We start from the raw sequence: 17805 nt of genomic DNA, 5'->3' as shown, positions 1-17805 counted from the left end.
GGGGACAGGCAGAGCCCCCAGCCACTAAGCGGCACCCTGAGCGGGAACCTTGGAGTGGGGACTCTGAGTGGTGGTCTTGAACTTGTACTGTGCTTGGCCTCATGCTAGAAGGTTCTAGAGCCTCTGAGTGTCCCACTGACCCAGTCCCAGTGGCCATCAGCCTCTGTCTTTCTTCTCTGTTTAATCCTGAGAAAAGAAATCGGGGCTCTGCCCAGGTTCCAGTTGTAGGAGGGCGTCGGCCGCTACCAGGGTGCCTGTGAGCACGGCAGGCGACATGAGCCCTTCCCCGCCCTTCCCTCCCCTCCACCCCCTGCCATGTTGCCGAGGCCGGTGGGGGTTACACAAGTCGGCCTGCCAGCCACTGGCAGAGGCCCCTGTGCCCAGGGCCCCGCTGGGTGCCAAGCAGAGAGCCTCCCAGACCCTCCAGTGGCCAAGGTGCCCCGGATGGGAGGCCCTGCCTGCAGTCTGGCACCGTTCTTGTCTGTGGCCTCCCTGAAGGTCCGTAAACCTCCCTGAGTCTGCCGTCTTTGGTGGCACCCCAGGGACAAGTGGCTATCGGGGCTTCGTCAGGGTGGAAGGTGCAGACAGCTCCCGGCAGGTTGGGTGGCTGCGGAAGGTGGGTGGTGATGGTCAACGACTGTCGAGTTCAGCGAGGGGGGTGCGGGGGTTGCAGCAGTGGTGGCGGCCCCTCCAAGGCAAGCGCATGGTTAATTATTGTTTTGCTTAAAACATTGATTTTTATAAGTAATCCTTGTGGGACAGCATCTCTGGCTTATCTCTTAGCTGGCTTAGCAGGTTTTTTTTTTTACTGGACTTGTCTCATCTCACTGTTACTTACTGAACTCAGGGATTCTCGCAGCGCTTTGGGGAGAGCGAGTTGCGGTAATTATTTATCAGTCAGCACAGTTTACTGAGCGCCCGCGCCTCTTCCGAGGGTCAGCGGAGAGGCCCTCTCGGGAAGCAGCTGGCGTCCTGGGGCGGCCTTCAGCTCTGCGGATGGCTTGTCCCTGGGGTGTCCATCTGTCCGCACTGGCACTTCCCGGCATCGGCTTCCCTCCCCAGCATGTGCAGCCGAGCGTACAGAGGTACTGGGTAGGCGCCCGACTGTGGGTCAGGGGGCGGGCAGGGAAGAGAATAGATGGGAAAACACCGGACCCCAGTTTGATTATCGCACACCCAGAGCGGGAGTTCCTCAGCACCTGCAGCCGGCGTGCATGCAGCCCCCGACAGCGTGCACACACGTGTGAGCTCCCATGTGCTCCCGCCCCAGGTGCCTGGTTCCAGGGTCAGCCCTCGGCGCTCCCGGCCTCCTCCCCGCTCACCCTCGGGTCACGAAAACACTTGTCAGCATCATTTATTTATCGACTTCCCGCCTCCCCTGATGATATTCCGTTGATTTCAGGAGTGCACTGCAGAGTGCACATGTGTAACCGGATGAGCCCCAAAGTTACAAACTCTCTTCCCGTGTGTTTTGCTCTAACAGGCAGGTACATTTACTTCCTGGTTTTCCTTTTCGGTTGACACATCACTTTGGACAACGATATCATCGCATGGGGGTAAAGCCGTCCCCACACTTCCATTTACAAAGCAGCCTCTGCCTTCGCAGCCGTTTCTTTGAAAACACCAGTGGTTTCTCGTTTGTCAGCAAACCTGGGTGGAACAGGAGGTGAGGTCCGTTAGAGGGATTCCCGGGCAGCGGTCCCCAGGGCTCGGGCACTCTGGCCACCGGGCGCACCTGCGGACCGGGATGGGGTGGGCCTGCGAGTGGGCGGAGCCCCACGAGGACAGAGAAATGACACTCGTGTGGACATTGCAGAGGGAGGGAAGCCAGATTCGAACAGACGTGTTTGCACGGGGCGCGGTTGGACGCCGATGTTCTCACACTTACTGCCTTGGTTGGCACACGCACACCCAAACGGCCACACTGTTTGATCCTAGACATCTGTTCTGGGGCAACAAATGTGGAAATTAACTTTTCTGTGCTGGTTGTGTAGTTCATGGTTTTTACAATAGACAACACCTGTCAAGTGGCCAATCTGTGTGGCCGGTCCCTGGCCTGGGACCATGGGCTCCGACTCGCCGTTGGACCTGGGAAGCCATCTGATGCTAAAGGGATGTGTTTATGTCGTAACATCTCACAGCACGGGCTTCCTGACCACCCACTGGAGGCCGAAGCCCACCCACCATTTCCCAGCACTGCCCCCCCCCCGAGTTTAATTTTCTCCGCGGCGCATCAGCCTTCACAGAGAGCAAACCAACGAGGAGAGTGTGGACCACGCGTCCCCACTGGTGGGTGTGGTCCTGAAGGGGACCTTCTGTGAGCTTTGCGCTGTCCCTATGAGCCAAACGTGCTTGGCCCCGAGCCAACCAGAGGAAGCAGTGTTGGCTGAATGGACACACAGTGTTGGCGAAGAGATGGCTCTGTGGTCGCTTGTTGACCAGGAGCCGTCCCAGGCCCGGAAGGTATCCTCCCAGTGCGGAGGGACCAGCTGCTGGTCTCGCCGAGTGGACACAGCCCCCTGCAGGCAACCGTGCCTTTTGCCAATGACTCTAGTTTCTCTCGACAAACTGCCCTCTGAAGGCATTGGGCAGGGGGACGGGTCATGCGAAGGGAAATGCCAGCTACAAGTTGTGAACTGTGTTGAGATTAAAAAAAAAAAATTTCCAAATTGTTTTTAGAGGTGGGAAAACAAGATTTCTACCATCAATATAAGCTGGTACCTGCAAAATACTTCTTAGAAACCACGATTATTTCAGGAACTGAGGGTTCCACTTTTTTTTTTTTAAGTTTCACAGAAGAAGTAGAGACGCAGGCAGACTTCCAAATTCCTCTAACAATGCCCAAAGTCCCCGCTGGAGTCTGTGTGTGGAGCCTGGGCCCTCGCCAGGAGCTGAGCCAGGGGTTGGGTTCCCCGCCTCCGTGGCTGGTCAGGTGGCAGCCACAGCTTGGGGCCCTGTTTGCCTGAGCACAGCCCTCCCCCATCCCCTCCCACACTGCCTTGTCCCCCGGCCCTCGGCAGGCCCTGCTCCCAGCACCCACACCGCCCCCTATCGTCTCTGGCTCCGTGCGGTGCACACGTGCCCTGCAGCCCAGGCCTGTCTCTTTAAGAAACGGGTGGCGGTTGGCGCGGGGGCTCGCTGACCGTCAGATGGGGGCATGTGCTCTGAGCACCCGTCACATTCAGAAAACTCACCACACTTATCCCATGGTCTGCACGTCCCAGAAAGGGGGTTAGCTCCTCGTTCCCACCTGTTCCCTGTGCTCACGTGTCACGTAGTGAAGTGGCGTCATCTCCCGTGGCCCCGGGTGTCCCCCTGCTGACCCTCCTGTCCCTCTTCTGCAGGTGGCTGTCACAACAGCCTTAAGCCTGTCGGCACCAGCCCGGCCATTGCCATCGCTGCCGCAGCCATGGTCTCCGTGGACCCCGAGGGACTTGGGGGCCCATTCCCCTCCCACGAGCATCCCTGCCACTTCCTGACCTTGGCGCCCATCAGAATACCCCTGCGGACTGCCCCCTTCTCTGGTAAGTGAGTACGTGGCTCTTGAAGCCCGAGCTGTTCCCGAACCCACCGTGCGGGGAATGAGGAGGGACCAGCCAGCTGCAGGTGCCCACCAAGCTGGCCCCAGGGGGCTGCGCAGGGTGGGAGGGAGCCCCAGTGCGCACGGCGTCAGTTCACACTCAGGGTCTCCTCGAGTGCATGGGGCTCTCCTGCCAGCGAGCGAAGTCGACATTCTGCTGGAGAAGCGGCACTTCCCTTACTGATGCGTCAGGGCCGGGGTGTGGCAGGACCCCCGAGAAGTTCCCGGCTCCTTCACGCGGCGTGTGGGGCGATGGGAGCAAAGGCAGCACGCTGGGAGACAGATGGAATGGCCAGTACGAAATGGAAACGTAAGCTGTGGGTCTCTGGTGGGTCTCACTAAGCCACTCACCTGGCAACACCCACCTGGGCCTGTCAGCTGGGGCCCTCAGCTTAGCAGGGCCCCGGTGGAAGCCTGCCGGAGCCTGTGGTCACAGAGGCCAGAGGGCCACAGAGGTGACTGAGTCCTAGTGCTGTGGGTGTGCTCTCTGACAGTCCCCAGGGTGACACAGGGCAGGCGGACGTCCTGGCGTCTTGGATGGAGCCAGGCACGCCGGGGCTCAGGAGGGTCCTAGTCCCTGGATGGGGGCGCCTCCATGGTATACCTGTTCGCCACTGCCCATCGGTGTCTGTGGACTGTAACCAGTGCATCCCGCGCCCAAGCTGTCCCTGAGAACGAGTGTTTGGTCCCCTCCCTGACACGCAGCAAAAGCCACGTTGACCGGGTGTGACCTTCAGCAGGGACTGGAGTCCCGCAGGCTAGTTTTCTCACTTTAGTTTTGGCGTTTTATGCGGTGCGCTGACTCGAACGGAAGTCCCGCAGAGCTCTAGCAACTCATTCGGCCCCGGGGTCAATGCCCGAACTCTAATTCCGGCGTTAGAGCCGTCATTGGCTCAGAGGCAGTAGGAAACATCGCTGGGTGGCCGTAGACATGAGTTCACGGTGGAGGGAGAAACGACCTAGTTGCTTCCAGCGTGGGGCGTGTTTTGGCGTGCTCGCCTGGCCCGACACCGGCCCTCTGGCTTCCACATTTGTCTGCGGGGCTGATAAATTAGCTGGTCAGCAGAACACTGTATTCTCAAGAACAGAATCTTTTCCCCATTTCCGCACGTTCATGCACATGCATTTAGGGCGTGATGGGGAGATGAATGAGCCACAGAGATAATCTCTTGCGTGGAACATAATTTACAGCTGTGTCAAGATTTTGGTTCAGATCCATCAATCTGTTGGCGTTTACGAAGGATGACTTACTATTTTTCAAGAAAATTAATCTTAGAAAGAACCAAACGCCATGGAGCCCAGGGGTGGCTTCCCCTCGCGTGTCTCCACAGGATTTATAAAGTGACGCCCTAATTAGGCATCTTTCCACGTCTGTGTTGTCTAAGGCTCTGGAATCACATTCGCCGTTATGTGCACCCAGGTGGGGAAGAGATGGGCAGCGACTCGTCCATCTCCGGTAACTGTCCGGACGCTGTCAGGAAGATGCGGGGGGCGGGCTTCAAAGGCTGCTTCTGAAATTGCCTTTACGGTGTTGGCCGCGGTCCATTTGCATTGAGGACCTCACTTTACTGTGGGGGCTGACACTGAAATACAGGCTGGAGGTTGGATACGGACCAACGACCCAGCCCGGCGGGTGGCCTCTGAGCCTGCTGGCCTGTCCCAGGCGTCTGTGGCGATGGGTTGCTGCCAGGTGTCCCTGGTGAGGGGCCGTGGGAGATACAGCCTCCCATGGTGTCTTCCTGGCTGTCCCTGCTCAACCTCAGCAGAGGCGTGTGTCTGAGATGGGCTGGATTCACGGCCAAAAGCTCTGTGGAACTTCTCCATGAGATCTCTGGAAACCAGGGCTCAGAAGGGACCGAGGGGGGATGCTGCGTGTGTCAGGGCTGCTCTGAAGCACAGCTGGTTGAAGAGCTGACTCTCCCGAGGAGCTTTCTGGGCAGTCCCTGTCCCCCCAGCGTGGTTGGCCTCGAGCAGAAGGGGGAGGTGGCGGAGGGGGAGGAAGCACCCCTCCGAGGCAGGGGCGCGGGCTGGGGGAGGGGTGGAGACAGCGGTGGTGTCAGCAGGGACCAGGGAAAGGCAGCTGCCTGGGGAACTCGCCCCACACTGGCACCGGTGTCATGAAGGCGTGTGAACTTGAACGTGGCTGCAGGTGGACACTGCTGTCTGTGCTGAGCCGAGAGGTCCCGCTTCCGTTCGGTGGGCGGGGTGGTCGCGCAAGTCCCCTGTGGTTTAGCGTCCTGGTTCCCAACTGGGGGCGGTTTTGCCCCCTTGTGTATTTGTCGATGGCTGGAGACATCTTGGGGGGGTTGCTACTGGGGTCTAGCTCTATTGGGGAGAGACCCAGGGTCCCCCTGCACCCAGGACAGCCCCCCGGGGTAAGGAGTGAGCTGACCCACAGTGGTAGCGGGGCCCAGTCGAGAAGCCCTGGTGTACATTCTGGAATTCCGTGTAGACCCTGGGGCCTGTATGTGTGTGTGAATGGCTGCTGATGCCCAGAGGGTCGGTGAGCCAGTCACCATAGGGCTTCGAGGGAAACAGCCTGGGGCTGGAAAGGCTGGCCACCGGCCACGCTAACAGCTCACGCCGTCGCTGTGATTCAGTGTCAGGAACATGCGTGTTCGAGGGACCCAGGCCCCACTCCTCAGGTGAGTTTTCTCTGTCGGAGTGTCACTGGCCCCGTCACTGGGTTGGTCCTTGCTGCTGTTCCTCCAAAGGCCCCGGGCGTTCCTGGCCTCCGGCTCGTCTGGTCTGTTCAGGCCTGTGTCCTCTGTCCTACAGGTTCACTCCCGAACAGAGGTGCAGTGGTGGGAGGTGGGGTTATCTGCAGGTGTGGGCTGTGGTGGGAGAGCCGCTGACGGGGCCAGTGGCGGCCGGGGCTTCCCCGGCCTGGTCCTGGAGCAGGCTTCAGCCAAGGTTTCCCTCAGGTCTGACTGTTCCTTTAAGCCTTGGAACCTCAGGTCTGAGAAGGAGCATTTCCGGGGTGGTCACGTACCTGCGTCCTGTGCACCTGTAGTCTGTAAGGAGAGAGCCACAGGCGAGGCGGGGAGGAGGGAAGACCTGCCCGAGGGTTTGCCGCAGAGACGGGGCTGCTCACCAGCGAGGCCTTGGCCTGCATTTGGACTGTCCGCAGGGGTCACAGCCCAGGTGCTGGTGGGACTGGGCACGAGGTGGGCGTGGGCGTGGGGTGGGTGCCCCCCTGCCCGGGAGGGTGGCGTTTGCCCTGTCCGAGGACATACATGAGGTGACTCATTGTGAGAACCACGGCAGTGGCTTTTAACCCTTTGCCCACCATCTCACAAGCATTCAGGAGAAACAAGGAGGACGTGAGGGAGAGTTCCGGCCACGGGCAGAGCAAACTCGCATCCGGCGCAATGATCAAGAACGGCCATCTGCCCGGGAGGCCATTCACCACCTGTCCTGCGCTCCCCGGCTACTGAGGGTTTAGATTTCACGTGTTTGTCCTGCCACCGAGCAGCTGGGAAGTGCCTATTTTCCCTTCCCCCGCCGAGTGACAGAACAAGCCAGGAAGGTGCCCGCATTGGGGGGTGGGGGGTGGGGGCCGTGCGCGGCCTCAGTGGAGAAATCTGTGGACAGAAACCGGCTCCCCACAACCCCGGCTGGCTGTGTGGGGATGCGGTCTTTCCTCTTCTCGTCTGCGAATTGTTTTCTCCTCCACTGTAATGAAAAATGTCACAATACATATGAACATTTCAGAGACAAAAATACTGTAAGCGCATAATTACTTACACTCCACCAGGCCTGAGACTCGGCTGGCTCCTGCGAGGAAGACATGTGCGTTTCTAATACGGGGACTGAGCAGCTTTCTGGGCGGGGGGAGATATTAGATTTAAACAAGCCAAAAAAAAGACTCTATAGCTTGTCACCCACAGATGACCTGGTATTAAGGACACAGGCCACCCGTGGCCGAGCTGGCCTGAGCGCACGAGGCGTGGAAGGCGCAGACTTGTTGGAACGCAGGGCGCATGGCCGACCTGTGGGCTTGGCGGGAGGGGTGACCCGTGGGCTTGGTCTGTTCCCAACCACCCGCCCGGGAAGGCCCTCCTCCCCCATGTCTGCTTGGATGGGCCGCTCCTCGCTAACTTCCGTGCAATGACGCTGGGCACTGCGGCGGCTGTCGGTGCCGCTCTGGGGGAGAGAACCAGGAGCGTGTCGGGCACTTGGACGCACGTGTGTGTTTGTGCTGAGTGTGCAGACCCCGGAGGCTGCCTCTGCATGGTTGCAAGTGGGCGTTGCCCCGCCCTTGGTGCTCCGAGGGTCTCCGGAGGGTCACTTTCAGACGGGCCCTTGGAGGGATGGGAGGGAAGTGGGTGGGTCGGTGGGTGGAGGAGGGACTGACTACAGTGTGCTGGCTGCAGCTTCTGTGGGGAACGCCCGTGAAAGAAACACTCCATGGAAGGAGTGGCTGCTGTGTCCAGCTCGTCCTCGTGGCGTGTTTGTTTTCGTGCCGTGCTCGTCCTGGAGGTGTGCTCATTCTCGTGGTGTGCTTGCTCCAACAAGAGCTGGCCCAGCCCGGGCCCTTCATCTCGCCTGTGGCCACAGTACCGTCTGAGATGCTTTGGTGACCAGGGCCATCGGTGGCCGCATGGGGGAGGGGCCTCTGTCTGGACGTGGGCAGGGACCAGGTGCCCTGCTCTGCCCTCGTGGGGCCACCTGGGCCAGAGAGCCCATGCCTCTGTGCGTCACGCTGACGCTTCGCGCAGAGGGAAAGCTCGCTCCGACTGTGACGTGACTTCAGTGGCTGTGAGCTGAGGGAAGGACTGTCCCCCGCGAGATGGTCACATAGACCAGACCTGTCAAGGGCAGCCCCGAGACAGAGTCCCGCTGGGGCGGGGAGGGGACACTTTGTAGTTGAGTCGGCTGCCATCTCCTCTGGAGCCAGATTTTAATTTTATCTGCCCCCTGCCCCCCTTCCACCACTGTGAGTCTTGCCAACGTGACTCTCCTAGTACCTCCCACCCACCGTGATGTCAGTAAACCTCGCTGTTTGCCAGGAGCCCTGTCCACTCAGTGTGGTCTCCTCCCTGGGCTGCCTGCTCTGAACTTGAACCTCCCGACTCACGGCTCACGGATGTGCGTCTGCCTCCAAGCCAGGGCCTGCTGGGGTCCAGCCTGGGCAGGTCTCAGGGTCCCCGGAGGACGGATGGCGCAGGTGCCAAATGAAGAGTCAGACACCCGGTTGGATGCCTGAGAACAGCCAGCCTCTGTGGGTCTGACCGAACTCGCAGAATTTGATATAAGCTTTATTTTTATAGAGATTGTTACATAATGTTAAAGGAACAGGTGCATGGCATGTTCAGTTAAGCAGAAAAAAACAATACAGAGGTAACTAGGAAGGGTACAGGAAATTCCATAGATTCAGTCATGTTAAATGGAGGTTATTTTGACCAGGAGAGCCATCAATGAGACAATTAGAAATAGCTGTATGTACAGAGTTTATAATGTCTTATTGTTTATTCAAGTTCTTAGAATTTGGCATGGGGCAAAAGGATGCGCTAGACTGAACAGTGGTTACAGGAAATTTATTACAAGGCCTTTGTGGCGTCTAACTTAGCTGTCTATCTTCCTGTCTAGAATGTTTCTTTATGTACTGTGGACTCTGACTCCTTGGTAACTGTTTCTACGTGCTCAGTTTGTAGTGGCCAACCAGCTTCTCCTGCCTCTTTACCTGCCTGATTCCATTAGTACATATTCCTGTCCGAGGTAGAGGGGGGCTGTTACTCATCGACTTTTAGACGTTCAGGGGCTGCCCCACTGCGGGGACTTTGTTCTCTGGCCAAGAAATCACTTGGTACAACTTCATTGGAATTCTGCGGATCATTGGGCCTGAAATGCAGGTGTCTAACAATCCCACCACCTGTTAACCGCAAAGACGAACACGCGGGGAGAGAGACAGGAAGTCCAGCCACAGTTGCCTCTGCTGCGCAGATGCATCTCATCCGCCCCGACTGTGTCAAGGGGCGGCTGCTGGTCGGCTCCCGACAAGCGCCCATGCCTTTCACGTGGGGCCCGCACCGGCTCCCGTGCTGGGCACCCCTCGGCAGCCCCGGTGCCATCCCTTCCACCCCCGTCCACGCTCACCTGCCCGTGCACTGGGCCCCTGGCACCCCCAACCCCAACCCACTCCTTTGATGGCTGCTAGTTTTATGGATTTTTCAAAAAACCTTATCACACTTGTTTTATTTGACCTGAAGTGTTTTTTTTTATTTACGTGCAGTTGGCATGCGGTATTGTATCAGTTTCAGCTGTACGGCATAGTAATTCCACATTTGTATTCCTTGTGATGTGACCACCAGATGACATGCAAAGAGAAAGAAAGGAACCCAGACCCTTGCCTGTGTTCCCGACAAGGATAAATGCAAAGTGGGTTACAGACTGTGTGAGACCAGAGACAATGGGACTCCTGGGGGGGAAGCAGAGCCGGCCTTGGCCATCTCTCCTTTGATGTGTCTCCCGAGGCTGGAGCAACACAAGCAAAAAGAAGCAAATGGGAGTACGGCGGGGGGCGGGGTGGGGCCCCGGGGTGGGGCCCCTTCCTGGAGCGTCTGTCCCCGGCACCGACCTCACTCCTGCTGGGACGCCTCCTCTCCCGGTTCACAGTCGCACTGGCCTCGGGCGCATCCGACGGGAATGTCCTGGTAAAAGGAGTTTCCGGTTTCCCTGGTGTTTAAAATTCTCACTTGCCTTCAAAGGTGACTGATAGTTGTCAAGTTGCAGAATATTTGCTTGAATCGTTCTCTCGAGAAATGGCTGTATCATCTTCCAAACTCCGAACATGAAGGGGGTGGGGGGTAGGCGCTCTGGTCCCTGTGGGCTCGCAGGGGGCGCGTGGCTTCCTTTTGGAGAAATACTGTGGGAACTGGGCTCCTTTCGTCTTTGCTCTGATTTCCTAGTGGTGTCTGCCCGTCGAGAAATATTAGCTCTGAAAAATCGTCTGGGCTTCTGGGCTCCGTTTGCCTCTTGAGAGGGGGGCCATACCCCAGGAGCCCCCAATGGGGAGGCGGGGGCTGACACTCTCTGGACACCAGGCCCAGGTCCAGAGCAAGGTCGCCTGGTCACCCCGGGCGGGTGCTGCTCAGCGCCACCCCCCCTTCATCCGTGTGTGCCGTTCCGGCAGAGCCGTGGCCGGGCCCTCCCCGCACACGGAAGCCACTGAGCATGGAGTCTGCAGAGGCCTGATGGTTCCCACCGGTTGACCACTCACCCCACTCTGCAAAGAGCTTCTCTCGAGATAATGAATAAATAAGCGTGTTCGACAAGCCTTTATTCTGGGAGATAAGGTGTCTGCTGACATTTACGCTCACTTCACCCCCCTCGCGGGCCCTTGCTGCCCCCAGATCTTCGGTTCCCGAGTCAGCGAGCCATTCAGGGCTGTTATTTGTTTTCCTGCGTCCAATGAAGGCCGTGTCCGAGTGAAGGCATACAATTGCACTTCAAAAGGCAGCTGCGGATGTGACTCCTGCGCTGGGGGACAGTGACAGGCTGTGTCCAGTGTCCGTGCTCAGCCCTGGGCCCCCCTGGGCCCCAGCTTCCCGGGAGCCACAGCCGGTGGTGGGCTGCCCTTTGGAGAGAGCGCTCTTCCTGGTCATGGCAGGTGCTCTGTTCTCAGAGCTCATGTCTCCGGGAGCTCAGGCACCTGTTCCAGGTGTGTGGGCTCTGCCAGGACACCCCTGTGACTGGGTACAAAGGCTGACACCTGCCTGCACGCTGGCTCCCAGGACCACCAGGCGGGGGACTCCAGGAGCCCCAGTGCGGGGCCAGTACTGCAGCCAGACCCCGCCCCTTTGGCCCAGCCTTCCTGGTGGGAGTGGGTGGGACCACCTGGGGCCGGTGCCAGGGCCGTGGGCAAACTCCAAGGGTGGGAAATTGGAGAACCCTGACGTCTGTCATGCTGCCTTCATGTTGTGAAACGCAAAAGCAGATCCCAATGAGAATAAAGCAGGTTCCTACATGCTGCTTGAATTAGGGGAGCCCTGCACAAGGGTTTTGGGGTGGGAGGCAGGAGGTGGGGGGGTTTCCAGAATTCTCCGACTCCACCCCAGCTGGTGTGGCCCAGTGGACTGAGTGCCGGCCTGCGAACCAAAGGGTCGCTGGTTCAATTCCCAGTCAGGGCACATGCCTGGGTTGCAGGCCAGGTCCCCAATAGGGGGCGCTTGAGAGGCAGCCGCATATTGATGTTTCTCTCCCCGTCCTACTCCTCCTCACCCCAGCAAATAAATGACTCCAACTCCAAAATCGACCAGCTCACAGGGAAGAGCACAGGCAGCCGAGGCAGCTCCAGCTTCGCGGCACAAGGGGCAGAGGCCCATCCTGGTGTCCCGGGCGGAGCTCTCCCTTGCAGGGGACGCGCGGAGAGAAGCGGTGGGGCTGGTCGGCTGCAGGGTGGACGTTGTCTCCCCAGCCGACTCGTGGACTCGTGGCTCAAGCAGAGCGGAGCCCGTGGCTTCCCACGTCACTCGAGGGGGTGAGCTCGCCACAGCTTGGCCAGCCGCGGCCCCATACACCTTCCCGGAGCCGCCTGAGCCACGGGCCTTGTGGGTTCTGGCGACGCGGCCGAGGGAGCACGAAGCTGCCCCAACACAGTGTTGGCGAGTGCTGCGAGGTCATGACCTGTCTCACCCACGTGGCCCTCAGGCCCCCGACACCTGACACCCACAGGTTCTGCTCGGAACGGGGGCTCGGCCAGGTGCCATGTGGTAGCGCTTTTAATGCTCCCTCCCCTCAAGTCAACCAAGCCTGGCTGCCCGGTGGCCTGAAGTCAGTACCAAGGACGCGGAAGTATGTGGCACACTGTCTGTGGCCTTGCCGAGCACACAGTTCTGTAAATAACGACCCCCCCTGCGCGCCCCCCCCACCGCTGCAGCTCTGCTCAGAGAGGTGAGCCTTCAGTTTGGAAAATATCAACACCTTCAAAGATGGACTGTGTCTGTGAATGAGGCGGGGTGTGAAAGAGTGACCTGCCTGATGGAAAACAGACATGGCAGACAAGGAGAGGAGACTCGGGCGCGCTGGAAGGGGCCGTCACAGCTCCCGGAGCACGAGGGGCTGCCTGGGGAGAGAACATTCTGGCAGGGGAAGGGCCAGCGGGAAGACAAAGTCAGGAGTGAGCCTGACAGTATTAGGGACNTCCCCGTCCTACTCCTCCTCACCCCAGCAAATAAATGACTCCAACTCCAAAATCGACCAGCTCACAGGGAAGAGCACAGGCAGCCGAGGCAGCTCCAGCTTCGCGGCACAAGGGGCAGAGGCCCATCCTGGTGTCCCGGGCGGAGCTCTCCCTTGCAGGGGACGCGCGGAGAGAAGCGGTGGGGCTGGTCGGCTGCAGGGTGGACGTTGTCTCCCCAGCCGACTCGTGAACTCGTGGCTCAAGCAGAGCGGAGCCCGTGGCTTCCCACGTCACTCGAGGGGGTGAGCTCGCCACAGCTTGGCCAGCCGCGGCCCCATACACCTTCCCGGAGCCGCCTGAGCCACGGGCCTTGTGGGTTCTGGCGACGCGGCCGAGGGAGCACGAAGCTGCCCCAACACAGTGTTGGCGTGTGCTGCGAGGTCATGACCTGTCTCACCCACGTGGCCCTCAGGCCCCCGACACCTGACACCCACAGGTTCTGCTCAGAATGGGGGCTCGGCCAGGTGCCATGTGGTAGCGCTTTTAATGCTCCCTCCCCTCAAGTCAACCAAGCCTGGCTGCCCGGTGGCCTGAAGTCAGTACCAAGGACGCGGAAGTATGTGGCACACTGTCTGTGGCCTTGCCGAGCACACAGTTCTGTAAATAGCGACCCCCCCTGCGCGCCCCCCCCACCGCTGCAGCTCTGCTCAGAGAGGTGAGCCTTCAGTTTGGAAAATATCAACACCTTCGAAGATGGACTGTGTCTGTGAATGAGGCGGGGTGTGAAAGAGTGACCTGCCTGATGGAAAACAGACATGGCAGACAAGGAGAGGAGACTCGGGCGTGCTGGAAGGGGCCGTCACAGCTCCCGGAGCACGAGGGGCTGCCTGGGGAGAGAACATTCCGGCAGGGGAAGGGCCAGCGGGAAGACAAAGTCAGGAGTGAGCCTGACAGTATTAGGGACCAGCCGGGGGGGGGGGGTGGCGGCAGGGGGAGGGGCAGAGAAAGCTGATCAGGGCTACGGTGGGACTCACAGGCGTGTCTCACCACGGGGGAGCCAGGACGTGTGCAGGGTTTGGAGCGAAAGCCTGCCACGAGGCGTCTTCTGGTCAGAAAGGGCCACAGCGAGGGGGCAGCAGTGTGGCGCAGCTGGGAGCTTTCTCTACAAACTAAAATTTTAAAAAGAACAACTATTTTAAAACTTTTTCCAGAATTCAACACATTCTTTTACTCACTTTTTGTCAACCAAACTGGGCCAGGGAGCAAAGCGCCTGGGTACCAGGCGGTGACGGGCATTCCCAAAGCTGCCTCAGTGCCATGCGCCTGTGCCGGCGTGTCGTCACCTGTGCGTGGCCCACAGAGAACCTTGGCAGCAGGCGCCACGAGTGTCCGTGCCATTCGCCTCAGGTGCACTGGAGCTGCTCACCTTGGCAGGGCTCCCGCAGGCTGCGGGGTTGGCCGGCGGTCATGGGGCCGGGGCGGTCATAGGGCACCGTGAGGGTTCCCGTCTGCACGTGCCTCATCCGTTGCCCCGCCTGCCAGCCAGGTCCGCAGGGTGGCGGAGGCGTGAGAGGGGCCAGCCCACGGCGCCTGGGCTTCAGGTGGAGAGCTGCATCTCGTCCCCTAACAGGCCGCCACCCATGTCACCGTCGGAGGGTCAGGCCGGGCTGGGTGTTCCGCGGGCACTTTGGCAGTTGGCGTGTGAGGGTGGGAAGCAGAAAGCGTGGGGGTGCCGCTCGGTGCTGAGGCTTCTCTCCAAGAACTTGGGGATCTGTGAGAAGGCGTTTAACTGCCTCCCGGCCTTCTATTTGGAACGAAATGAAAAAACCTGAATGGAATCAGAAGGAAGAATCAGCTGCATGGTGCGTGCCGTGCTTGGAGGAGTATGGCCCCAGGTCACTGCCTGGTGACGACCGTGACTGAGTTTCACGGGGGGAAGGGACTCGCAGGTCATTGAGGGCACCTTTTCTGGCCTCGGGCGTGTGGGTCGGGATGAGTAGTGTGGGTTGTTACAACCACACTCGACTCTGGGCCGGAGACGTGGGGCCTGGGCAGGCGGGAGATAGATGGGCAGGAGCCCGGTGGCGATGGCAAAGGCCCAAAAGACGAATGAGTGAGAGGGGTCTCCTGCCCGAGGCTCCCTCCCTGCTGCGGAGTGTCGACCTCAAAGATGGTGGCCCTCAGTGACAACGTGAATGTTGGACAGACTCCACGGGGGAAGGGCCCATTTCTGTTCGAGAACAACGAACAACGAGAGCGTTGTTCATTGCTGACCAATGACCATGACCTCCCTACAGGGATTCTGGTTCATACCCCAAAGTCTGTCTCTGGTCTGGAGCCTGTTTGTGTGGTCGGCCTGCTGTGGCCAGGTCGGCGAGCCAGCCAGCAGACTGTGGGAACGCGTGAGCCGGTCCGCTGGGTGGGCTGAGCCGAGAGGCCAGTTGGACAAGCACCGTGGGTGTCGGTGAACCCACAGGTTTCTGCTCACCCCTGAGTGAAGCTGAGGGCTCCGGGGGGTGTATGCCATCTCAGGCAGTGTGTGTGGTGTGGGGGTGACATCCCTGTCCACACCCCGTCCACGCCCATGGACAGGAGCCCAGGGCCATTGCGTGGGGCGGTCTCTGCCCACCCCCCCGCTCACCCCCATGCCCCGGTTCATTCCAAACCTCCAGTCTGCGGCCACGAGCTGAGCCCGGGAGGATGAGGAGCGGTCACATCTCCGCAGGACCACCGTGCACAGGCACAGAGCCGCGTGTGCCCACTGGGCCAGGCGCTGGGTTGGGTTCCCGGCAACTACTGCACGCCCAGTGCTGGTGGTGACCCCAGGAAGGCTCCCTTCCTGAGGCTGGGGCCACACCCACAGAAAGTTCTGGAAAGGAGGCCTCCGGAGGGGGTATTGCTTCCTCCTGAGGCCTTGGGGAGCAAGAGTCAGGCCAGTTTTCAGCATTGCTGTTGGGAGGATGCCGGAGGCAAGGGACACACCCGAGAGAGCGGGCCAAGAGGGAGGGGCGCCCCTGGCTGGCCTGAGCTCACCTGGCCTGGTGGGGCGGGGGCGGGCCCCACGCTGGGCGTGGACAGTGAGCCCAGAGGTGAGAGGACATCCGTGTCCAGGTCCTCGTCTAGCTTCTGCGCCCTCTCTTGGGAGCGGTTCCCGACGTCGCCTTGTCGGGAGCCTTTGCTTCTGTGGTTGGCGACCTGACAGGCCGAGGAGCCGAGATGCTGCTCCACATTTGTGACAGTGTGTGGGCTGTGTCACCTTCACAGAGAATGGGCAGGACCAAATGTCTGGCGGCCCCTGTTCTTGGTTAAGCCACGTCCACGATGTGCCATCCGGGCCTTTCCCGCCCCCCCCCACCCCGGTTTGCTGTCCCTGCAGTTTGCTTTGCAACCAGGGCATGAGGAGCTTCCTTCATGACTCCGACTTTGGGCTCCATTACAAGCAAAGCCACCGAGACACCGAGTGGCAGCCTGCCCCGCCAAGACTCTGGACTCTGTGACTGAGTGTCCACACGTGTGCACCAGGATGCTAGTGGCGTGACCCAGGAGTTTCCGGGAGTCCCCTCCCTTTGGGTAGAGGTGCCTCTCCCAGAGCGCCAAGTCCTGTGGGACAAAGCCGCCACACTTTTCAGACCTGTGCCTTTGACCACACGCCTCTCCTGTTGGCTGCAGGTTGTGGGGACGTCAGCTGGGGCGGCCACACTGGTGCTCATGTGTGGGTGTGGTGGACGTCCCGGTGGTGAGCCATCTGCAGAGAGACAGACTCCTTCTCTCGTGGATCGTAGCGCGGCAGGACAGTGTGTCCACACTGCCCGTGTGGGACGATGCATCCCTGTGTCTGAACTCGGCGCGCCCCACGCACAGCACCGTGGGGGACTCGCCGGCTCGGAAAACAAGTGCCAAACAGGGCCAAACAAGTTTATTTTGCAAAGAACTTTAATATGTTTTTAATGAGTGATAATAGCAGATGTAATTTTAATGGATATGTGGCGTGTTTCAGACATGTATTACTTTCATGGGCGATATCCCTGTTACAATTTTTTGGAAATTTCCCACTTGGAGACGCAGGCCACGGTGAGGAGAGCTGTGTCCCCTGGGTGGCCGTCCATAGGCGGGCAGGGGTGGGTGTCTGGGAGAGTGAGCTGACCGACTGGCAGGGTCTTCTGTGCCCCCCAGGGCACCTCTTGGCGGAGAAAAGTCCTTGTCCTGTTTAGTGGGGTCTCCTCTGCCCTCCAAGTCGGGTTAGTGCTTCAACCCCCCAAGAATCAACAGTGTGTTTCTTAGACTGAAAACAGCTTTGTGTCTGTGGGACTAGTTTAATGTAGAAGAAGAGACATGGTTAAGATTTTAAAAAATCGACAAGAAATGTGTCCTCTGAGAACCTATATAAATTAAGTGCAGATAAACGTACAATTACCATTACCAATGATTTCCTTGAGAAGATTTTAAGGTGCATTCTGTCCAAATTGTCTCTGAAATGTGTAGGTCTGAGAACTGTGCTCTGTCTCCGAAATCAGGTGACGGGCATTGAAAACGGCACATTCCTTAGCCGTAAACAGTCTGCAGAGTTAGAGGCTCAGACACGGAGAGGGAACCGCTTTCTCATTCACTCCCTCCTCTCCTGGGGCGGCCGGGGTCTCCATCCTCACCCGTTGCCTGGATACTGGGGGGGCGGGGAGGAGGGGACTGGCAGCTCTCTGTGTGTCTGAGGTGGTCTGCCAATGCGTGGCCTCGCCCCCAACCAGGCTGAGGCTTGGGGGTTGGTTTCCTAGTCCCTCCAAGCAGAAGGCTGTCTCTCAAAGTCCCCTGGTCTGTCTGTTCTCTGATTGGTCCAGGCCCACAGGTAAGGATCAGCAGACAGGATGCATGACTACGTGCCGGCTCAGGGGCTCACCCGTGAGCAGGGAGCCCAGCCCCAAGCTCCGTCCTGCGTCCAGGGCCGGAGCCCCGTTCCAGCCCCACTGCAGCCCCGTGGAGCCGTCTCCAGCGGCTCGTCCTCTGCGCCATCCACCTCCCAGGAGCCTGGCCATCTGGGAGGGGCCCCTCTGCTCTGAGCTCCACACTGGGCCCAGGGAGCACGAGAAGGAGGGGCAGGGCCAGCAGG

At 59.5% G+C, this 17805-nt stretch overlaps 1 protein-coding gene across 1 annotated transcript in view; it reads left to right on the top strand.

The window, feature by feature from the left end:
- The window catches only part of TCERG1L (transcription elongation regulator 1 like), an 82145-nt gene that overhangs the window by 15931 nt on the left and 48409 nt on the right, over nucleotides 1-17805 (top strand). The window contains 3 exon segments of the mRNA XM_037051289.1: nucleotides 3345-3524; nucleotides 6891-6913; nucleotides 14771-14817. Coding sequence (XP_036907184.1) covers nucleotides 3345-3524; nucleotides 6891-6913; nucleotides 14771-14817 — 250 coding nt within the window.

Source organism: Sturnira hondurensis, unplaced genomic scaffold, assembly GCF_014824575.4.
Source record: "Sturnira hondurensis isolate 20B ecotype Veracruz unplaced genomic scaffold, ASM1482457v3 Scaffold0007208, whole genome shotgun sequence".
Lineage (NCBI taxonomy): Eukaryota > Metazoa > Chordata > Mammalia > Chiroptera > Phyllostomidae > Sturnira > Sturnira hondurensis.
The sequence above is the reverse complement of the archived record's forward strand: the minus strand, read 5'-3'. Positions and strand labels throughout refer to the sequence as shown.